The following is a 25,127-nucleotide window of genomic DNA, read 5'->3' as shown; positions in this document are numbered from 1 at the left end:
ATACGTGTATAAATTAATTATAATTAGGTATTTATATCAAAGGCATTTATTTTTGTTATCAAATACTTTTCGTATAAATGATGTTATTTATTACATATATTTAAGGTTTACACAAAGATGTTGATATGTTTTAAATCTTATATAGTACTGTACTGCTACTATATAGTATTATAGCACTATTTACGGCTATTACATTAATGTTTATGATATGAACTTAAAATACATTTATTGTATTTTTTTAAAATTAAAATGGAATAAATTATTATAACAAAAATGATAATTATTCTTTTGTTATATCCAAGTCTGAGAAGTCGGACAAGAAATCATCATCAGTGGACATCAGAACCATGTTAACGTTTAAACTGTCGCCGAATTCGTCATCTATGTATAAATCTTCAACGGTATTGTCTGGAACATCCTGAAAGAAAAAATGATCACATAGTTACATGAGAGATGATACAAAAATATTTTATACTCTTATGACAAATTGATAATCTATAATATATTGTAGTTTATTATAGTCATATTATAGTCTTAGAATATTGTACTAATATTTTAGGTGTCTTAACTGAAGAAGAATATTGAAACATCTTCTTTATTTCTAGCAATACAAGAATCTTCTAGCAATAAGAAATTAATCTACGATGCTCACCCCTCTGCGTATAGGTAGCTTGCCTAGCGCGGAGTTATTAGCTAGCCTTAATTGGCCTAACGCTGCAGGTAAAGAACGCCGCCTTGGTAAAGCTTTCTGGTTACATGAATTGCAATCTTTACCCTTTGTTGAATCGTTTGCGAATAGTAAGTGAACCTTCGATTCTTTTGATTTTTCTTCATTTTTCTGCGGACATTCTTCATTCTCGGCGCTTGTTCGTTCTGTTTTTGAAGGACTATATGTAATATCTGAGGGTTTCTTGAAATCGACTGCCATATGCTTAATGCTATGCGACTCGCACGTTTTGTCCGATTTTATATCGCTGGAAGAATTACTTAATTCGCTCGATACTTCAAGAATGGACTCGCAAACGAAATTTCTGGTGAACGTTGCGTTGAACGATTGTGTATGATTATCGTAGCTGGTGGTGCTGCTAGCAACATCGATTTCAGATTTTCTGGCGCCTTCATCATTGTCCGTTGTTTCAGTTGTGTGATTAATGTCCTCTTTCCTAAATAAAAACATATCATCCGGCGTTGATTTTTCAATAGTTTTAATTTCTTCGTTATCGTTAGTTTTATGCAAATTGTAGAGCTCTTCGAACATGGATTTGAAAGCTTCACTGTTATCGAAGGAAACTTCGAAATTTTCGTAAGTTTCGAAAGGAGGGGACCGACAGGATACATCCGAATTCGGTGTGACACTGCGTACAATTTTTGTAGCACGATCCAAAGCGTCTTTTAGAACTTGTAGTCTAGCGTCCGTCGAATCGTCCGCGTCTTCAGACACTGCTGTGTATCCTTCGTGGCTCTCTTCTGTTTCTGTAGCTAATCATTCGATTATTAAAATTTATGGAGGTAAATTTAACTGTAATTTAGTTAGTTCATAAGTTCGTGCCGCGGACACGTTCGTACTATTCGGGACATGTTTAATAAACATAAAGTAATAAGTAGATTGCGGATCTTTATGCAAAATAAAAATTTTCTACCTGAATTGCAACAGACTGAAGTGAAATAGCATTTTTTTTCTTTCTTAATATGTTTAATAGGTTGAAAATAATGTAACAGCATTTTAAAATTTTTCTAATGTTTTTACTGTTTTAAAATACGCCTACCCATTTTTGTCATAAATGCATAAAATCCATAGTCTAGTAATAAGCGTGTTTTTGTGACTCGTACTGTTATATAATTTTGAATCCCAAATATAACTCTCTCAATTTAATATTACCTTGTGGTTGCTGATTTATAACGTATGTGCTGTCACGTTTCAGTGAGTTTGAATCCACCGTGGTGTTTTTAATAGAAGTGATAGTAGAAACTGTAGTATTGTCGTCTGTATTTTGTGTACAGTGTGTCTGCAACTGGAAAATTCGTAACAATACCGATATGTTTCTTTTCCCGCAGTTTTTATATTTTTTAGCTATGCTAAGCCATGTCTACGATGAAACAACATCGAGCAATTTTTCGTCGCCTCTTGTTGCTTTCTTCTTTTTTTTACCGAATAAAAGAAGAAACAGCCAACGAGAGGCGACGAAAAGTTGCTCGCCGTTGGTTCAGCGTGGACGTAGATTTATGAAATACCATTAATTCATCCCCATAAGATTTTCTCATTTTGGCCAAGCAAATCAACTTCTCCTTTCTCCACAAAGAAGTTTCGAAAAAGCTTTGTGGATCGGAATTTAATACTTGCGGCTGCGCTATAGCTTGTTTAATGGGCACTGGAACATGAGAGTAAGGTATCTAAAACAAAAATTAGTACATCGGATTGAATTTTTTATAACTTGAAATAGAATCTACATTTTTCTACAAAAGGATAATTTGCTGTAAATATTCCTAATTTCAAAATATACTTCAGTAGATCTTTCGGATAATTCAGTCTGTGTATCTATATAATAATATTGTACCTTACGATATTGATGGTTTGACGATTTCATACACGACGAATCGTATTGACCGGGTGATTTGTTGTACTTTGGTTGGATGCTCGTTTTGTGACTAGCTGGTTTATGCGGTTCGTAGTTTCTGCTTTTTGCTTGTATTAAAGCTTTTTTCTTAGTTTTCGGATCTACTAGAATACACAGATTTAGAAGCGTTTTAATTTGGGCGATTACAATAATTTTTCGATTAATACGCTTTCAACCAGGGTATCTTGAGATATTTAGAACATTTGGAGGCAAAGAAAAAATTTAGAACATTTAGAAACAATATATTAAGAATAAAAATGCATGCGTTTATCGATTTTTAATTGCACATACAGTGAATTCTCTATATGTCGCCAAGGCATGGCCGATAAATGTCGCGGAATTATCCGCACTACCGCGGGGAATACCCCGCGAGGGGCCAAGAAACTCAAGAGACCTCGGTCGCCGAGTGTAGCATAATACGGGTCGGGTGTATCGTGGTGAAACTTCTTTATTTTTCATTATATTTTAATGGGACTTTCGCCGACATATTTGTGGCATTTTTCTAATGAAAATGATACCAAATATGATATAATTCCAATGATATTTACGAAGCAATGATGATAGTCAATAAAAGGGGCGACTTTTTCAAGGATATGTGCAACATCGACTAAAAGTTGCTCGTTGTTGCTTCAGTGTGGACATAGCTCAGTAATTGTTACGTTTATATCATACATACCTGGATATGAAGATGTTTGAGACGAATCACTTCCATAAAAGAAATGTTCCCTCTTGTCCGCCAGGTCTTTCTTCAACTGTTTCAAGTTCGTTATAGCATCTTTGAAAGATTCATCGTCGGTGGTTTCCAACGATGCAGGCGTACACACCGAGGTGACCCAGGAATCCGTACTCTCTTGCGGCGCTTTGACTTTCTTGTACGGATTTTTATACGATTGCATAAAGGACTCAAGCGAGTTCGAATCGTCGTTTTGGACAGTGTTTGCCACGTCCAAGGTGCAATACGTGCAGTTATTTTTCTTGTACTTGTTCTGTATATTATGAAGCACATTCATAGTTTTTTGCTCGTTATCCTTGTTGCTACGTCGAATGTCATCGTCGAATATATTTATTGGCTCGATGAGAGCCGTCGTTCTTACGTTCCCGTTCGGCTTGGATGCTAGCTTTTTCGCGGTTAAGTACTGTTTCGTCGGGGATTCGGAACTGTTCGAAACGAACAACTGTTTCGTCGAAGGGCTTTTCGTCAGTTTCGAACCATCGCTCTTTGTCATTGCGGGGGACAGGATGTACGTTTTCCCAGGCTCGTTGTTATTGTTCATGTGTTTATCGACGTAGACTGGTTCCTCGTCTTCGTACTGCATCTGAATATATAGCATTAGATTATAAGCATTATGTGATATAGTCCTAACGTACAATGGTGAACAAAAGTACATATTCGCGCACACTTCAACGCTAACCGTACCACGACCGGTCACAAATGACCGATTTCACAATTTTTATTTTATGATTACAGTGATTTCTCTATATATGTCGCCAAGGACTGGATTCGGAATTATCCCCACTACCGCGAGGTACACCGCGTGAGGGATTAAAAAGATGTTTCCCTTGGAAATTATTAAATCAATTTCTTCATCAAAGTGTACGCATTGTTATAAAAATTGCGAGAAATCGAAGTAAATTGTAATTTTTATAAAACAACGTATACCAGCCACAGATTTGTTCGGTACGGTTAATGTTAAAACGAAACAACTTTCTTAAAATTGGATCGAACGATTCGAATTTTGTTTTGAGATATTAGAAGAGTTAGTTTGCTAGATAACGTGTGAAATAAGTTATAAGAGATTTAAATTAGCGAAGGTCCCAAGTTTTAACTTTTTTTATCTGAATTATCTGTAACCGCAAACAAATGTATAGTCCAAGTCGGCTTAAAGTTTGATTTAGAGAAAGAGGGAAAAACAAACCTCTAGTCTTTGTAAGAATCTACGCATTCGATTCATATCTAGCGTCCTCTTGTTGACATCGACCTGTAGTGCTGCCTCTAGCAAATTGTGAAGTAGCGGTGGAAAATCGTACAAATACATAATAACTCCACGTTTCCGCTGTGCATATTGTCGTTCCACGTCTACTCTGCTATATCCTTTCCACGGCACTTGCACTATAGAACGATCAAAAAGCTATTGTTAATCCTAGTGAATTAATTATTTACAAATATCGAGAAAGTTCACAACGAATTTTGATTACTCTTTACAACGAATTTAAGTGCGCAGAGAAACACATCCTTTGCGGAATCGATCGAAATCTGAGCAAACATAACTTCATTTCCTTATAATATTCTAAACCTGTTTGATTTTTATAGTAGGGTTGCAGCGGAATTTATACTTGCAATAGTTAATCTCGTAATAGTTCAGGTTCACTTGAAGAAATCTGTGTAACGCATTCCTCGCACGGTAAACTTTGTTCGGTAACATTTGAGCAGTTTCGCATAGTCTTCGATGTGCGCTATAGCCATTTATGAAATTTCTACCATGCTGATTTTAAAAAATTATGCTGAACATAAGTGTAGCGAAGTCTCATAACGCTAATAGTCGCAATGATGTACTAAACTTTTAATAGTAGGGGAGCTCGTGTTTTAGTACTATATTTACTGAACACTAAAAAACTATATTTATTCAGATTTTTAGTGATTTTTATAACAATATATAAAGAAATAAATTTATTTAGTAAATTCCACATGGACGCGTTTTCACAATCTTAACAATCGTGTACAAATCGGGTAAGTTAAGATTTTAAAAATTGTGTAATTCTTGCACCAAAAAATCAGGAATGTACAAAAGAGATGTAAAAAACTTCAACAAGTAGAATTTCGTTGAAAAACGAAGTAGCCTGGTTTTTGCACCAAGGTCTTCGATACCGATTGAAATAATCATACAAAAATTTAGGAATATGAGGATTAAAAATACCAATTCGAACACTTACTTGTACACATTTCCCAAATTAACATGGCGAGCCCGTAAACATCGCTCTCTTTGCATGGTTTGCAATCGTGGAAAAGCTCTGGCGCTTGCCAACGGAAAATTTCGTTTCTCAACCGCTCCTCGTATTCCCTGTTCGGTTTCGGCTATAGTGAAAGCATAACACAAAAATTCGTCAAATGAAAACAATACAGGTAAAAACAAAATGTTACTTTCAAGACGACTTATAATTACTGCACAGTCCCAATTTCGTAAGATTTCTGTTTCAGTTCGACAATTATAATAATCTTTAGGAGTTCCCCTAATCACGTTTTATCACGTTGCTTTGTGCTCAACTAAGTTCAGTTGATTGTTGTGGTTGACAAGAATCCGGTGTATCGCACAAATTATAAACTATTATATCTATTAATTTCTTTGGTTAGAAGACGTGTAAATTACGTTTTTGGGTGAAACTTCACCTTGACAACCCAGAAATTTCTAACTTTTTAAAATATAATCCTGTATATCTTGACGAAAAAATGCCAAAAATCCAAGTTTTAATGTGAGGAATTCACTGGTTCAAAAGTTATGCGTGTTTAAAGTTGAGCGATATCAAGCGCTTTTAAAGTTATTAAAGTTCTGAAACTTTCTCCATTGTGTTCAAAGTTATTTGCTTATACATTTTTACAAACACATATAAACACTTCAAAATTTAATTTCAGTTAATGAATGAACAAATGTGTATATAAACTTTTGTGATTCACTGTATTATGTGATAACCGAAATAATATTGCAAACATAACACCAAGGACTATGTAATGCACAGTGCTATTGTGTAATGAAAACAATTATAATCGAACGCATGAACAAGTATGTTCGATATGAGTCAGCTGTCCAAAAATAATGTCCATAACAGATGTGACAGTCCATTGTCTATGACTTACGGGAATTTCAATGGGCCCGACGGTGGACGCAATTAAGCATGTCACGGTACAGTGAATTTATTCAAAAATGAACATTTTGTGAGAAACAACGTCGACAATTTCCTGCGGTGAGGTACCGTTGGGTGCGCCAATGAAACGACGGATATGACGTTGCACCCACACAATTTTAACCGTTCCAGAACTATTCCAAATAATTGGAACATTCGACCGAGTACGAATTGCCGAAAATGATGACTAAATTTTTGAATTTCATTATTTGAAAACCTTTAAGTGTAGCATTAAAAGTCGTGCAATTTCGTCGTTGAAAATTAATGAATTGTCTATCAACCATGTAAGATCACGTGTAATGCTAGGCGCTCTAAAAATTTGCAGTTGACAGCTGTAGTAGATTCTGAGAAAAACGAACACGAAGTTGGCGTATTTTCTACGTTTTTCCTTAATGAAAGCCGACGGTATAATAAACGATTAAAAAAATAAGATTTATCCACTTACGTTATCGACGTGCATTGCCAGCTCCCATCCGCCGAGTTTGACGATGCCACTGGAAGCCAGATAGACGCAGTGCGAGCTGATGGCACTGTGCACATACCCGAGAGCATGGGAATGTCTTAAAGCATCGGACAGTCTTCCTACGCATTTCGCTATGCTCTGTATCGATATCCGTTCACCCTGCTCGTGTATGTAATGGTACAGGGTGCAATCGACTGATTCGAAAATGGAGACGAGCCCGTGGTCATCCGTCTGCGTGATACCCATCAACAATATCACGTTCGGATGTGGGATTTCCCTAAATCACATAAATAAATGAAAAAATTCTCCTATCATACCCCAGTTCGTCAACTGGGCCGAATGATAAGTCAGTTGTTACCGAAGATAGAAAAGTATTGTAGAGGAATGTTTTGCATAGTTTAATAAACCTTATCATCCTACAATACAAAGTTGTTTTGAATGCTAATCTATGATTTTTATTTGCATGAATCGATTTTTCGTGCTATACCGCTAATTGAGACTTACACGAGTACATCTAAATCAGCTTTCACTGCATTTTTGCATTCTGGATGTATGTGCCTTTTCAGAGAAACTCTTGTGTTTTGCCACTCGGCAAAAATTAGTTCGAGGTATCGGTCTTCCGTGCCCGCTATCCAACCGACCTCAAAAATCTCCGAGGCTGGTACGCAGGGTATGCCACGTAAGACAGACTTGGATTCCTGCGATATACGTTCATTATCGTATTTCTTGTTATTATTTTTCGCGACAAGATCGGCTCTCGTTTTGTCAGGACTACATTGTACATCCGTTTCCACGTCGTCGGAGCATCGTCTACGCTCGATGAAAGCTTGTAGAGCGTTTCGGTATGATTCGCTGGAAACAAAAAAATGTTTTTTTATTATATTACACATTTCTAAAATCATAGCAGGGCCGCAAAAACCTGAAGATCACCTTCGTTTCTTAAAAAGTAATGTACACACAAGAAATTGGCATAGGTTATCGTGTTGCCAACAAGATATACTGTAAGTTTTTCCTCTTCCATTTTTTGAAATACTTACTGTTAACAATTTACTGGGAACACCCTGTATATACAACCTATACCATCTAATGGTATCTACATAAATATCTCTTTTAATTTGTGATGATAAGAAAAATACTATTTCAGAGACACCCTGTATACATATATCATATGATGTATTTTAATGTGAAATAAAAGAGACACCCCATATGTATACACGAAATTAGAAAAACATGTCTTAACCGCGTATTATAACTTTACGGAATTAAAGTATCTAGTAAAAGTACCTAATAATAGAAAAAATGTTCAATTCTATTAAAATCCCTAAAACATGCGAAAGTTTATAAAAATTGTAATTTTCATGTTAACGAAAGTCACTTGTCCAGCGGCGAATTATTACTCAGACGGTGAAGGCGACTCTATAAGATATTTATAAGATTTTGTTTGAAGTTTTAATTTAAGAAATAAAAGCGGTATGCGGTTAATTTAAAAAATAAAAATCCAATAAAATTTCTTTTTTCGTTTAAGAAATAAAAAGTTTTGGGTTGGGTCTGGAAATTTTATTCCCCCTCAGGCCCTGCAAATGTATAATACATTCCTGCAGCTGTCAGTATTCAATAATGAGACACTAGACAGCAAATGACGAGATTCTGTTGTCATTCTACTGTTTGATATCCGAGTTTTGAATTGCTATGCATCCCCTCCCACTTTTTGCTGCTAACAAGAAGAAAACTAGATCCTGACACTGTTAATCTGGGTTAAGCATAATTTTCGCGGAATAATATAGTGTTTAGTCACACATTGAAGTGCTTGAAGTAGTAAGGAAATTAAAAAAATATCGAATGTTCAATACGGTTGACTATTTTGTATTTCATATTTAATAAGTTATATTTGTATGTACTCGAACATTTCTCGTGAAACTTGTGAATTAAATATAATCCTCTGTGAATGTCACGAGTTTTGTTCCACAAATATATAACATTTGAAAACCATTGTGAAGTTCGTTAACTTCATACGCACCATGTCCTAAGTACCTTATAAAACAAAAAAAAAAGAAGGTATTCTGCTAAATATTGATGTCAATATGCGTACGAGCATTAATTTAATTGTTATGTACGTCAAATATATTAATTTAAAGCGGGAATAAAAAATTATTAAGACTACCCGATGTATTGAGCAAAGTGTCACTCCGACTAGAAGATTCCGGTAGCCGCTGTCAGTTCGCATTTTCCTTTCTGCTATACGTTACGAAATAGGTTAAGGCGCTTACTGGTCTTATCAGAAAAATTTAGCACTTACGATTGTTTGGAATGACGCCTCGACCTTTGCTGCTTCTTCATTTTTGAGGCAAATAAATACACTTCACATTAACTAAGTAGCTTACTTTACAAAACTTTAAAGCACGCTAATATCACTGGTTACGCGTATACTAGATCGAGCATGGAAATGTAAATATATACATCAAAATTCTAAAGAAAATAGGTTATTGGTCATTACCGAGTTCCGCGTGTTGTGATTGGTACAACGTAGATTTGAATTCGGTGAGAAGTCATTTGTTCGAATTGAACATCTTAATATGTTAAGACTTATTGAAATTGAATTTTAGTAAGTAGTATTCTAAACTTTTGATCGTAAGTTACGTAAAGTTCGAAACATTGTTGACGACCCAATTGAACGCGGGAATCCCCACCAATACATGTGTGTACGTACTTATGAGACAATTTTACGGATGTCGATCGACAGCTTTGAACGATTTCCCGCGGAAGGTGCGGTAATAACGATTGCTATTTTCTCGTGTGCAACGAGGTTTAACGTAACTACAATGGACCGGAACCGAACCTAACATTGAACTTTTCAAGCAAAATTGTCGAGGGCTTTGGGAACTACGTAAGTAAGAGTGTTTATTTCCTTGGGTGGGAAATTTATTTCGCAGATGTCGCAGAACAGGTCACATTGCAGCACGTAATACGAATAGTGTAAACACGTTAAGGTATAACCGTGAAAGTTACGCTAAGGTGTTAACTATTGAATTTATTATGAAATTGTTTAGAACGACAGAAATAATTTTAATTTCATTTAATTAATCATTTTTGCGTGAATTATTTTGTGAACACGTAAAGATTGAAAGCATGTAGTGTCCTTGTTAACGAATATACAGGGTGTACCATGTGAAAAGGAACAACTAAATATTTTTGTTGTAAGTAAAAATGAAGACAAAAGCTATACTACCTGATGTCATTTTCGAGGTTATTCGAAGCATATTTTCTAAATAAATGTGATCTTTCGCAGCATGATGTACATAATGTATCAGTGGGTATTTTAGCTAACTGGGAAACTAAAATTTGGCGGATATCAAACGAAGAGCGGCGAGTCAAAAATTTGAATTCGACCATGAAGCATGGCGGTAATAGTGCCATGGGGTTGCATTTCGACACTTGAAGTTAAAAATTTAGAATTTGCTATAATTATGCGCGGTGACCGCTCATTTTCTGTTTAGACGCGGGGATTGGTCGCACAAGCCTTGTTTGTAAACAGAAGATAAGCGGCCAGCGGTGGACAACCAATACTGCTGACGTGTACGCTGCCACATATGCACAACTACATAAAGGGTGTACACTAAAGTGTTATAAGCTGTTTTTTAAAATAAAATGTACAAGGGGGGCTAATCTTTTAGTATGTATTACATTTTTCCGTATCTCTGCCTGCATTTTCAAAATAATGTTTCATTAAAATAATACATATTTGACTCACTTGTTTAGACTACACTGCTTTTGTGCTAAATTCCATCCGTTTCGTTCTCGATGTGTAATGTCTCTGTAACAAAAATACATAAAACTGTTAAACTCGAATTATTTCGCGTCGATCCGATGCAAGAGTATTAAGAAAAAGTGACTAAAATAGCATGAAAAGCGAACAGTCGATAGCATCTGTTCCTCGTTCGCGAAATTCATAGGCTCTGCGAAATTCTACTTTCTCCTATTCCATTTTCATGGATCGCAGAGCAACATCACCCACCGAGGCAGATTTCCGTTCCTACTTCCCATGTCTTTGTTCTTCTCTCTATTTTTTCGTCAGCGCCGGTTCTATACATACAGTAACTCACAATAATACTCGGATAATCTTTAAAAGAAACTATTTCGAAATTGGAAGAAAGGGCTTTTGGGCCACCCTGTATTATCCCACATCCATTTTTCGAATTCTGAACGCTAAATAGAAGCGGGACTGGCGAACAGCGAAATTGTTTAAATGAAACATAATTTTTTAGATTGAACTTAAGCGCAAGACAAAGTTCGATTAGAAAATCCTTTCAGCTGATTACCAGAACAATGAATTGCACTCCAGTCAATCGTTAAAATTGACTGGATCAAATTGATCCTGATTGCGAGGAATTTCCTCGTCTGCCGGTGTTCTCCACTGTACTATCACCCCTTGATTCAATTGGATGAAAGTATAGTAGTTGCACCTTCCAGTAGTTTATTAATTATAAAGTGTACGAAACGCAAATTTAATTAATTTAATTTCACCAATGATGTAATTAATTCAAGAATTCAGTTTATCCCGATATAAAAATAATTGTACTAATTTTCGCAACTTCGGTGCATACCAGATAATAGAATAGAAAGATTAATTACGAAACAGATAAGATGCACGTAAAGTGCTTCAAGCAATGTGTATTCTCGAAAACGAACAAACGCTATCTCTATTGTCGTTCAGAAATTACTGTTCCATCGAAAGGAGAACTAATTAAAACTTTCCAATTTGCATTTAATACTGATCAAAATATTTATCTCTATATTAATGAGTTCTTCACGTAGTGCAATCTTTATTGAAAACTGGACTCTCGTAAAATCCGTGAATTAGAGAAACTCTAAATGTCAATACTTCTCCAAAGACGAAGAGTAAGACATATACCTATGTATACAAGTGGCACACTTCCTTGAATCAGTCTTATAACAGCCACATGTATCAATAATTTAATTATCAATATTGATTTTGTCCTTTAACGAGTCCATTTTAGGATTTACTATTAACACTGTTTATAGTAAATTTCTATTAACGCATGACGTATAGTATATATATATATATATATATATATATATATATATATATATATATATATATATATATACTAGTAAATGAAAAGTAAATAAATATTTTAATTTCTTCCTAAAGTTTTATTTGTTATCATAGTTTATTAGAATATGAAGATCTTAATTACTGCTTTACTGTATCAGCAATACTTGCTGTATCAATAATTAATTTGTAATCATAGAAACATTAAAACGTTGAAAGTAATTTATTCATACGTGTGGAATTATTGAAATTAAACTGTAAAAACTTAAAGTCAAAATTTTGTGGGCAATATTCTCAAATTGCGTTGAGACAGTTCCCTGGAAAGTTTAAATAGGGACACGCACTATGTAAGTAGATCATGCATATCTTACGACCGCATTTCCTATTTCTTGTGCTGGAGAATAAAGAACTAGCTGCGCGAGTTTCGACGTTAATGCGACTAGTTTTCCATGAATGAAGGATGTAAATTCATTTACAAACGAAAAATGGTCTACGATTCACTGGTTTTGCAATTTGTAATTTGCTCTGGTATTTGATGCCTGCATATAATTTCCGTTGTTGATCTTGATTCGAAAGAGGCACGAACGCAAATCTTAGGATTCTTGCCATGTCTGCAGTAATAGAGATACGCCCGCGAGATTACGGATAGTAGCGAAACGAGATTTCAAGAGTGGAATGGGCGTCATGATCCTCTTTTTAGAACGAAACTTTTACTTTGCTGTTTAAATACATGGTTTGTTATTGAATAATTATATTTAATAGAACAGTGTCGTTTTTCATGGATCTGTCCTGCGGAAATTTATTTCGATAATAATGATTGCACACTTTATCGAAAAAGACCCGTTGGCAGCAGATGCACTGCTTTAAAACAATCCGACAATATGATAATCACCGGACGACAGATACAACAACTTAATTTGTGCTTCAAATGGGTATCACGTCGTCTGTTGATTCCGCTCGTTCATACCAAGACGTACGCAACTATTAACGGAGAAAGCATATAGCGCATTAGTATGCTTAATAAACCTTTATTGTGCGTTCGCGTAGCAACAATTGACCCGTCACTATTCTAAGACCCGCATCGTCACAGTTTCATTAGCGACAATTATACAGCAAAAAATAATGCAATTCGCGAATTTCATCATCGCGAACGTCAGATGCAACATGCCATTCACTATAGCGCAAGAGTATTGCAATCGGACACTTTATAATTGTTAGATCGCTACAAAGATCCTCTTAATTAGCTTTCCATTGTGTAAAAGCTGAAATTATTTATATACTGACGGTTATGCAAACATAATTTAAATTTCACAGATAATTTTACATCCGTTGTTAATCAATACGAATACTAATTAGACAAATCGCATTTAGTCGGGGATCCTATTCTACGGGTTAACAAAGACAAAGACACAAAATAACAAACATTATCATAATATTAAATTGAACTAAACCTTAAGTGTAGGTATATAGTTTTAAACAAAAACAAAAAAGACTTTCAGATTCGTATTCGGCACATCAAAATTGATAAGTGACGGACTTTTTAAATTTTCAACATAGGTCTACATAAAAAAGTTGTAAAAAATAAATTTTAGCATTTTCTTCGCAATTCAAACTAACAGCAATTTTTTCAAAATTTCCCTTCTCTCTTCGTGTAGCAAACTAGTCGATCTAACTTCTAAAAAAAATCCAAGTCGTATGGTTCAGTCTTAAAAAAGTTATCGTCTTTCTAAAAGTGTCCGAATATGTGTATATTACTGCGAGTCACTGTACGTCACCAGAAAAACGAAACATATTATGTAGTTTCTGAGTAACCGTTTCGTTTCGTAGCTTCAGTGATTCGTGTAGTAAACGTGTGTCTTCTATGTAGCCTGAACGTATAACCTTTACATAATAACTCCGAATTTCCGACAAGTAGAAAGGATCAGATACTGGTCCTTTTTGTGCGATGTTTTGTATAGGAAGTGCACGTTACGAGGAAGCGTATGATCACTTTTATAGTGTAGCGGACTCTAGAGCAGGGGTTTTCAAAGTGCGGCCCGCGAATTATATTTTTGAAATGTGTTGATAAACAGTTTCTAATGAAAATGTAATTATCGTCATAAATGAGGGACGGTTAAATTATGAAATTAGTACCAACCTTTTTTGTTTCTGGCCCGACAAATATTTTGGAATTTACAATTTCGCCCACCTAGGTAAATCTTTGGGAACCCCTGCTCTAGAGCATAATGGAGGTCGTTACATCGCGGTGGAGCTGGGTTGACTATAGTTAACGGTCTACCTACGCTAAAGACTCCATTCTTTTCGAGCGTAATTAACCTGTGGCATCGATACGCTCGACAGTTTTTGGAGATGTTTTCACGGAGCAAACAAAGAAAAACGGGAATCACAGAGAAACTCACTTAACTATGATTTTATTCGGTGTTTGTGATACTGTTAAAACGGTAATTCTACTTTACGAGTGACCGATCGAATTTTAAGTAGCGCGTATCGAGGTTTTTTTTTTGTAATTGCTCACCTGTGCAAACTGTAGGGGAGATCGGGGAAAGTTGATATAGGGGCAGGTTGATACAATGTAATTATTTGGACACTGTGTACGTGGAATTATTGCTAGATATTTCAGGTTTGTCACTTAATTGTTCCTAATGATGAAATTTACGTATTGAGATATTATCGTAGTAGTCAGATTAAAACTGGCATCCCCACTCTAACTTCACGTCACGTGACTAACCGGGTACTGGCAGAGAGAGGGTAACTTTTTCCCCTCAATTCGTGCTACCTCCCCTCATCTGCGACTATAGATATTATACAAAACTACAAAACGTTCTACTGTAAACCAATATACTATACTACCGTGATTTGGCATTGAGTTATTTGAAGAGAACCTATTTGTTTATATGGTCGATATTTTTTACATTAGGATTAGGGGCCCAATTACTGTGCCTATATTAATCATATTTATTTTTAAAGCATAATGAATATTAAAAAATATATATATATATTAACTGATTTTAATGAAAAAATTTAATATCTCTTTTTTAATATTCATTATGCTTTAAAAATAAGTATAATCAATATAGGGTCCCTTACCCTATAGAAGTGACATGTGGAACTTATTTATTAAGAGCTAGATTTAAACAACTTCTTTTTTCATTCGACATCCTTTCATCGAATACTTGAAATTCTTTTGGAATATTAAATACATCTAAATGTTTATTTCGTAGATCATCGCATTTACGAAATGCCAACACAGGATTTCCGCGATGTTACAGACCATTGGCTTCGTAAGATTTTAATTTTATGGATCAGTAAATTTGTTGAGTATTAACGGTATAGGGCATTACTTTGATCGGAGATCATTCCTATTAGTGATTTATTTGTGTGCATATACCTCAGACCACAGTGTGTCAAACTGACATGTACTTTTTCCTTTTTTAATATTTTTTGCGAGAAAAGCGATTTTGTTCTAAATGAAATATGTTGTAGTCCATGTGAAATTAGAGGGGGGAGGGCGGTTAAGTCATCATTAGCACAGATTTTTTTTTATTAATAGGAAGAATCCTGGGGGGTGTTGTAAAAAAATTTTGAAAAAAATTTTCTTCAAGAGTAAATAAGAACCACCCTGTTATACATTCTACACACAAGATACGTATACAAAATTTTACTAAATGTCCGAACGAAGCGAAAACCGCCGAAAGTATTACTACATGTTACTAGTTAATAATGAAGTTGGTTATGCAGCTGAGAAACCATAATGTATCAGTTATATAATTATGAAACCAGTGCGACGATTAAGGTTAAGTTGCGAGAACTATAAGTTCCATTTTGTAGAAATAGTAAAGCAAATGAGAATGTCTGTAAACTATAAAATTAAATGTTACAAATAATGTGTTTTTAGTACCTTTGGTTTTGAACACAAGTTTCCACAAGTTTCAGAAGATGGAAATTTAATTAAATATAGAGTATTGAACAATACAAATGTCGACATTTCAGTCACTAAATCACAGAGAAATCACTGAAGCACAACTTTTTGTTGTAAAAGTGAAACTTATCAATTTAAAAAAAGAAAACTTTGATGCTGTGAAATTAACATAACGTCAACATAAAATATTTAAAATGATACAAAATTGTTACAAAATTTTAACAACTTTTGTAAAGCAGCGCTACCAAAAATAAATGTGGAAGTGTGAAAAGTACTAGGCTCCCAGTCAGAAATATTTCATTTACAGGAGAATGTTAGTTTTAAAACACGTTAGTTAAGAATTTGAAATTTACACCGTTTCTTGAGATAATCACAGAAATTCCGAATTCGCACTGATCGATATCGCAGACACTGTGCCGCGTGGAACACTGTACATGTTCGTAAAAACGTTCATGTGCAACTAAATTAGATGAAAACCACGATAACATCCACGTTCATCGTTGCGCAGGAGGGACTAGCGCTTTATTGCAAATCATCACAGCGTTTTAGCAGCGGTGGGGGCCGGTTGCAACGGCGTCTGTGATAAAACATAATTCTGTTGTAAGTGTGTTGCGTTATAGGTGAAGGTTACCATGATCGTGTGTCGCGCCAACTGGCTGATAATTAGTACCGAAAACCAAGACAAAATATTAGCGAAGTGGATAACATTCAAGATAGAATATACAAATGCTGTTCGGGTGTCGATCAAAAGAAAGGTGGCCGAACTGGTACATGATAAAAAAACTTAATTCTTAATCTATATTAATTATACGGAAGTTCAAATTGAACTACAAATGTAAATATCCAATCGATGAAATTTTAATTCTATAAATATGCAATGTTAAATCACTTTTTTTCGGTTAATTGACGAAATACAGAATTGGCTAGTACAATATTATCTCAAAAATAACAAAATTAAATTCGAAATATCTTTAAAATTATTTATTTTTAAACATACATAGGTTACCACTTTTCTATAGAGAATGGCATCGAATAGTGTGCAGAAAAATGCACGCTTCTATTTAAAAAAGTGAAGATGACCTTGGAATCTTCGAAATTCTTTCACCTACAGAAAAACTGTTATAGCCATATTGTAGTTCTCTTTATGATGAAAAACTTTGGTTAATGAAGTTTTTTCATATTTTCAAAAATAACAGAGAAATTCAAGTTCTAATTTTGACAGCACCTCCCTGCAGGTTTAGCGAATTCCACGTTTCGCAGTTTTCTCTTCGATTAAACTTCCCTATAGCGCAATTACACGATCGCATAAAGTTATTCTACTCATTTGCGTATTTTTATTGAAAGTTTCGATCCCAATGATGAAAGTACCCCTTGTGAAAGTACTGACATTTGCATGGTTAATTGGCGCCGGCAGTAGACGCCGCTAGACAAAAGCGTACGATAGCTCTCACATTCCCATGCAAAAATTAATTTGCATATCGTATCAGAATTACTTTTGTTTTAGCGCACATTTACGCAAGAATTATACCGAGATCTCGAACAAGAGCAGGAAGAAATGCGTGAGCTCATTTTTCGACCTGCTAAGCTATATATATATAAACCTAAGTAAATAACTATATAGACAGTTGATCTGTATACTTGCACTGATTTACGAAGACTGAAGGGGCACACAAAAGCTTTTTTCAATTGTTAATGTTTTGAACGTGATTAGATTAACATAAAAACATTATTGAACATTATTGGTGTTTACTCTATATACGTCCCAAATACCTAGCCGATAAAAGTCCCGCTCTGCCGCGCAGTATACCTCGTGAGGGGCCAAGAAGCTCGGGAGAAGTGCAAGGTCGCGGGCATCAAAGAGTAAACACTGTATTTTTTAATACTGATTATGCTTTAAAAATGAGTATAATTAATATAACGACTAAACGACTCAAAACTTAATATCGAAAATAATCCAACTTCAAAACATGGCAGTACATTACGGCACTATGTGAATTTGTGGAGTGTAAAAAATGAGGGAGCATAAATATTAATGAAATGTAATAAAATATCATTTTATTCGGTATCTACTAGGGGTGTGCGAGAACCCGAAATATCGGGTCGGGTCGGGTCGGGAATACGAACTTTTTCCGGGATCGGGACGGGTACTCGAAAATTTCGAGTTTCTCATAAGAGTCGGGATTCCCGAAAATTCCGAGAACCCACCCACCATTTATATACGTTTTAATTAATACATTCATGGTTTCGGAGTGTCATATAAACACGTGTGTGACTGTATATTTACATATGTTTTACGCTACTATACAGTACTGCAGAGTAGTTCGAGAAATGGTAGCCGGGTTCTCGAAATTTTCGGGAACACGACCCGGCCCGACCCGGCCCGACCCGGCCCGACTCGTCCCAACCGTCGCGTTCTCGCACACCCCTAGTATCTACTGAAGCCACGAAGAAAGTCAAGTCCCGTTTCGTTTGCACTTGTTCGAATTTATTTGTAGATGTTTAACCTAATTTCACGCAATTTTAAAGATTAAACTACAGGTATATGTCGGCTTCGGCTGTCCCGTTAGAAGAATTCGTCTGTTGTAACTACATGTGTAAAAGTGGATCACTTTATTTGAATGCAGAATAGAGCATAGAACATTCATAATAAGTGTCACACGCGTGATACGTTTAGCAACTGTAATTATCACATGCATTGTTATAACGCAGCGAGAGAAATGCACGCTGGTTTGTCACCGCTGTTCCGGACAATAGCAACGTCTCAGTTTGTTGGACACTGGTTCCGGAACAGATTTGGTCGTTGCGAGATTACACGCGTGTAACAATGAGAAATTTTTAAGCGGACAGTTTATTGTTACATGTTGGACAATTATTGCCCGTTTTTTTTTTTTTTTCGTTAAGCGGCTATTCTGGTTTTCATGTAATCCAGAAAATACGAAACAATTAACGATGCAATAAAGAATATTTTATCGGAACCAACAGAACGTTTACAAAAATGTTCACTTTCCGACAATTATAAATTGTAGATAAACTAAGATCACGGGATAAAATTAAAGAAACTGAACGATTCGATTTTTACTCACTTATTTCGTTCGATTACCGTTGCTAAGTGGAAAACGATTGATAAAATTTCGTTCACTTCGTGAAAAATGCGGGAATGTAGTTCGTCCATTTGACTTTAGTATCAAGAAATAGGAATCGTACGTTACGCGTCACGCATGTAACAGGAATAACGACTGGACGAGACATTGTTCCCTGTCGCAAATTTGTTTTCTTTCTGAAGGTTAGCCTAAATGTACACAGTTACATTTTGCGAGAGGTTATCTCATTTTGACTTGAACTTTGACTGAAATTTCCCAGGTATTCACCTAAGTATATCTTAAAATCTGCAGTAGATGTTGAAAAAAAATTTAGATTTAGTAAATATTTTACAAGACACTAAATATATGTTTTACCTCGTTGAAGATTAACATGACAATATTTTTTAAGTTACTGTTTACAGAAGCTGCCCTGATGTTTGTTAATTTAAAAAACAATTACATTAAATCCATAGAATTCATACAAAATTCAGAGGTAAGGTTAAACAAAAGTGTCAAGAGGAATTTTATTTATATTCAAACAGCACTCTTTAATCATTTAATTACAGTTTACGGAGCGTGAAAGACCATTAAACTTTTTGTCGGGCTTGGAGTCACATGAATGTCATTGGCGATTAGCGATTACTTTCGCGATATTCGTATAAACGGAGTTTTTCAGATTTATATCGCTAATGGAAGAAATGATTGAAGTTGAATGTCTATTCAAATTGATTTAAAACTTATGCCTGCTTTTTGTGCGGTTTTTTTTTTGCAGAACAATTTTGGAGTATGTGCGGTTAATTGCCATGACTTTGTTGCATGAGTTGCATTTACCTAGTGTATCCTTCATTATCGTATGGCCGTGTGTCAGCCGGCTGTGTTCAATTCGTATTCAGGTTAATCTTTAACAAATGTTTTCACCGTGGAGATCAGGCTCGCGAAAAAATTCCTTCTATCTCTTATTTTCCCTACGAACCCTTCTATTTCGATTTTATGTGTTAGAAAAATCGAAGAACCATTTTTTCCATAAAAATGCTGCAAATTCGAACGTCGACAGAAAATTTCAAAAATTTTACTCGTAAATGAAGCTGCCTTAGATTCGAAGACCGAGGCCTCCTCTCTGTGCAACGACTTCTTAAAAATTTGACCTACGGTTTTTTTTCCACTGTGTTATTACAGAACAAAAATTGGGAACAAGCAAGTAATTGCTGTTGACTTGAGGGTGGTCATTGGAGTTTCTGTGAAAAGAACATTTGCAAAACGTATGTGCCCAAGTAGACAAACTTTTTAGGCTGTGACGCTCTCTTATCGCTGATGATCATAGAGGTCGTAGCACTCTCGAGGTTGTAACGAGAATTGCAATGTAATTACGTGCGCGAGTCTTTAAAACAAGCGCCTTTGTAAATACACAAGACTGCGCTGTAACAACAACTGCGACATTTGCAATCCGACAGTTGGTGTTTCATGTGCTTACGTATTCTACTCTTCATGCAAACATTGGCATCGTACGTGTCGTTAAGAAATTATTAGAATGAAAATTTACCTTCAGAAATATTCTGAAATAATTCAAGAATCTGTTCAATAGTAACGACCCGTTATCTTAGCAAATGAGTTTCACATTTCAAAGGTAATTCACATCTTCCTTTACAACAAATGTAGTATACAGAATTGATTATTTATTTAATTTCCGGTCTCCATTTTAATGTACTGAAACGCTTTCGAAGATTTTTTGGCGTTCTATATTTCTAAAGTACAACCTTGTTTAAAGTTTATGCAATTTTGCGATTCCTTGATTTTAAAATATTATACCTGTCCCAAAAATGTTGTATTTCCTTGAAAAGGGTGATTCCTAAGGTTATTTGAAATAATTTTTCCCTTTACGAAAATGTTCTCCGCGGCTTTGTTGAGGAGTTATTGACGAAAAACACGGACCAATCAGAGCGCGGCTATAGCTGGCGGGTTTCGGCTCGGCGACAGGTCCCGCTGAGCGTGGCGTTGGCATTGGTCGAGCCGGAATCCGTCCGCTGTAGCCGCGCTCCGATTGGTCCGTGTTTTTCGTTAATAACTCTTTAGCGAAGCCACGGGGAACATTTTCGTAAAGGAAAAAGTTATTTCAAATGACCTTAGGAATCTCCCTTTTCAAGGAAATACAACATTTTTGAGACTCCCTGTATGTTCATGTAGATCAATTTATCGAACGCAATGAAAGTGTTCGCGCATAGAGTTTTCAGTGTAAATTGATAAAATCGCGGAAGAAACAGAAACGAATCTTTGGAAAATGTTTAGTTAGAACTAATGTACCTGCACGATAAACACGTATGGTAATCGCATTACCAAACCAACGGTGAATGCTGCTTCACAATAGCACTTTTCAAACGTACCTACGTCATGAACCGTTATCACTGAATAATTGAATATTTTATTTTCGTAGCCGGTTGATTTTGCAACGTTTCTAAATGTGTGAAATGAAGAATTGAAAAATTAAAAGAATTACTACTATTAAAGCTAAATGTTTATTATTTATTTTAAAGAACTTTTAATCAAATTAATGTAAATTTCGAGCGATACAAGGAAAATAATGTTTATACCAGCAACTATATTATTTATACAATTACTAGACAAAAAATCATTACAAAAATGAGTGGCTCAAATGTAAAACAGTACAAACATTAAAAGTATTTAAAAATACTGTTGCATTACTCTTAGCTCATTAAAATGATTAAGAAAATAAATTAAATGTCTACGTAGCTCCTTTGTCTCGCAGTAAATGTTAACATTTTTTTATTTTCCATTGAAATCCGCAGTCTGATAATTACATATGTAAATAATTATTATGTAAAAAAAAAACTGTAATCATAAAAATGTGCTTTCGAGAATGCCATAAAAATTGAAGATTGCTTTCGTAACTTTGATATTTCTTATTGACGAGGGAAATTACTATCAATTCAGTTCCTGTTTTTCTAATTGGGTCTTCAAATATGTAAACGTTCGCGGCCTGATTACTACAGCGGAACGTTAATTAGCAAGATTTTCGAGTTACCGAAGCTCCATTTCCTCGAACATTAATTCCGGACAACACTTTCACAAATTGATAAAGCTATCAGTTGCTAAATTATGACTATAAATAATGCTAGTAATATTTTCACCGCATAGAACAAATTCTACAATAAAACATATCGAGAATGCTGTGCAAAATTAACGATGCAGTAAATCATTCTAATTGTAAGTGAAATAAGAACAGAAGTCATCTGTGCATGCATTTAAATAATCGGTTCATCTATGATTTAAAACGTGATTGTATATTTTAACAATAACCGTACCGAGCATAAACTGTGACAGATACACGTTGTTTTATAAAAATTGCAAGACTTAATTGCAACTTTCATAACAGCGTCTGCTTGAACGGAGAAATTTATTTAATAATTTCTGATGAAAGCACCTTTGTAATTTCAATAATTATGAAACAAAAAATGTGAAACCGGTCATTTGACCGATCGTGGTACAGTTATCGCGAATAAAACCTTGTACAATTAATCTGAACGAACAGTTTATAGATGGAACTTGTCTCCTCACTTACAATAATAATTAACCTTCTACAACAACAAGAAACTGAGCACACTTATGTGTGGACGTTATTGACAAAACCGTTCAAAGTCGTATGGCCACGAACACACAGAATGTCAACTCAATTGCCTCAAATAATTTTCAGTTAACATACAATACTTAAACCCTATTTCTGAAGAAGCTACTGGTACTTTCGTAAATGTACTTCCGTGCAGACCAGTGCATTTCAGGAATCACATTATTTGAAATATCGTTTGCAATAACATGTTATTTTATTTTTATAATTATTCAAAATTGCCGTTACATCCAATGAATCGGTATTATTTTTATTCTCAAGTAACAGTATTGAAGACGATTCTACTAAATAAATTATTTCAAACAGTTATTGCTTGCTTTCGTTTTAAATAAAATTTGCCCAGGTCTGATGCCGGTCATAACTAGTCATGAAGAAGACTATGCGATTCTGGGGCAAAGTATTAGAGATGGAAGGCACCCTTTATTCGGTATGCAGTTTCTCTAATTTTTGATGGGGTTTGATAGGGTCTGCAGTATATTTAAAACTGAAGGGTCCACTGGAACGGAGGAAAAATTGGAAAAACAAAGAAACTTACTTTCTGAGCCACTTGAACATTCCCATCATGCCCATCGCGCACGTGGCGCATCGGCCGACGGCGAGCAGGTAAGACTCGGCTAGCTGACAGGTGAGCACTGTGACACTAGTGATCAACGCGATTACAATCCTGCTGGCTGGGGATCGCCGATCGAGAGGATCGAGCCGATCGAGCCGGTCCGCGTCTTTTTCGCGACTGACGACGAGCTGTCGAGCGCCGGTCTCGGCGCGACAATTCCCTCTGGTTCTGACACTTCTGACCGACAGCCGCTTCGCGTTCCTACTGAATCCGATCCCTTGCACGTTCGCTGCCCCACTACCGATGTCCTGGCCGAATCTCCCGTGTCCTCGAGAGCTGTTCCTTTCGAAATTTCAACCAGCGCGAAACAAAAAAAAATTGTTAGTTTAGTCTCCGCGGCTAGGACGTTGAAATTCTGCGTCGCGACACCGCGAGCCTCCTTATCTTGGGGTAGAAATTGCGCGACAACCGTACGTACCAGCCTGCATTAATATTCGCATACTCCTCGCAATAAAATGACTTTTTTGAAATTAGATCGAACAACCAAGACAAGTTCTCGAGGGGGAATTCTGATTTTGAATGCCATTCTCTATATTACCAATTTTTACGAATTTTCTCAGAAGAGCTGTTACACTTTTTGCATTAGGACTTTGCGCACATGTTTATGGATATTTATTTAAAGTACATAAACTGTTTTCTAAGTTGTATATATATATATATTTTCGCAGAGTACGTTTTAAGAAGAAATGCGTTCGTTGTTGCCCCGATTCCGTTCTTTCTGCTGATCGAAGACAACAAAAATTTGTAAATTACTCTCTTAATCACTTCTTATCGCTAAAATATACTATTTTCAATACGTTAAAACGATTAAAGAAAGAATTGAATATGTAGAAAAGAATCGATGCAGAAAATGTTCATTATGCGTAAAGATCCGCAGTCTTTCGCCGAAATAAATGAAAAATCTTGATTATTTAATGAATGACGGGACTTTGTATTCAAATTATTGATCTTCGTAAACATTTTTCCGTCTCTGGCACGTTAAAATAATAAGAAGAAAGCAACTTCTGTTTATACTTACACTTATACTTGAAGAAAATATAAAAAAAATTGATTTATTAAAAGTTCAAAACCAGAATACCTCCTTAACGAGCTAGAAGACCTAATTTATTAGATGATGCGCGAAAGAAATTTGAAAAATTTGGTATTTGTCGAAATCATGGAGCCAGTAATAATAGTTGTTTTTTTTTACCGTGTTTTTGTCTGAACCATGGAAGCGTTTTTGTCAGTGCTATAATTGTAAGATTAGAAAAACAGCATAAATCTATATTGCAAATATCGTTAAAGGTTATCAAAAATAAAAGTGGTTGTATACGCTGCCAATGTGCAATAAAAGTATAGTTAGTATTCGTATTCAGTTTTTACAAAAAGCATTAATATATCTTGCAGTCTTTTGAAAATAGGTGTATTTAGTTTTATTAGTTTCCTTGTTCTACATACAAGTTTATAAACGTACAATCTAACGACAATACACTTACCAATAGCCTAAATCTTCCACATCCGTCATTTTCGTAATCCTTTTGTTTTTTAAATTTAAAGCCACTAAGCAACTGTCGAAGCGCGTCTTTTAACTTCACTTGTTGAACGAACCAAAATAAATAAACTATGAGGCAAATTTCGTCAGTTAAGAAAACCTACATGTTTCCTACGTCGCAAGTTCAATCATTACAAATCAATGCATTAGAATTACTAAAAGTTTTATAATTTAAGGCTACCGTGTTTGTTTGTTAGTACGAGTAATGGAGTTTAAATGTGTTTCACAATATACGCAGGGACCGTGCAACCTTCCGTCAGACTAGCGAACTTCTAAAACACGTGTCTCATTCGTGAACTAT

The 25,127-nt window shown here is 35.3% G+C and overlaps 1 protein-coding gene across 3 annotated transcripts; it reads right to left on the bottom strand.

Moving 5' to 3' along the window:
- Positions 1 to 72: 72 nt before the first annotated feature.
- LOC143353714 (uncharacterized) lies at positions 73 to 25,078 on the bottom strand. 3 transcript variants are annotated; one of them, XM_076787239.1, is made up of 13 exons: positions 24,771 to 25,078; positions 23,218 to 23,577; positions 10,724 to 10,786; positions 7,480 to 7,827; positions 6,958 to 7,252; positions 5,547 to 5,688; positions 4,532 to 4,725; positions 3,292 to 3,931; positions 2,556 to 2,719; positions 2,233 to 2,391; positions 1,880 to 2,012; positions 653 to 1,473; positions 73 to 418 (listed from the first exon to the last, which is right to left on the bottom strand). In XM_076787239.1, the coding sequence occupies exons 1-13, from the start codon at positions 24,797 to 24,799 to the stop codon at positions 281 to 283; spliced, it is 3,486 nt and encodes a 1,161-aa protein (XP_076643354.1). In that variant the 5' UTR covers positions 24,800 to 25,078; the 3' UTR covers positions 73 to 280. The 3 variants fall into 3 exon arrangements, with proteins under 3 accessions (XP_076643354.1, XP_076643353.1, XP_076643352.1); XM_076787238.1 differs by having other exon boundaries at positions 653 to 1,479; positions 2,556 to 2,716; XM_076787237.1 differs by having other exon boundaries at positions 653 to 1,479; positions 24,771 to 25,077.
- Between the last annotated feature and the right edge of the window lie 49 nt (positions 25,079 to 25,127).

Source organism: Halictus rubicundus, chromosome 4 (assembly GCF_050948215.1).
Source record: "Halictus rubicundus isolate RS-2024b chromosome 4, iyHalRubi1_principal, whole genome shotgun sequence".
NCBI lineage: Eukaryota > Metazoa > Arthropoda > Insecta > Hymenoptera > Halictidae > Halictus > Halictus rubicundus.
The sequence above is the reverse complement of the archived record's forward strand: the minus strand, read 5'-3'. Positions and strand labels throughout refer to the sequence as shown.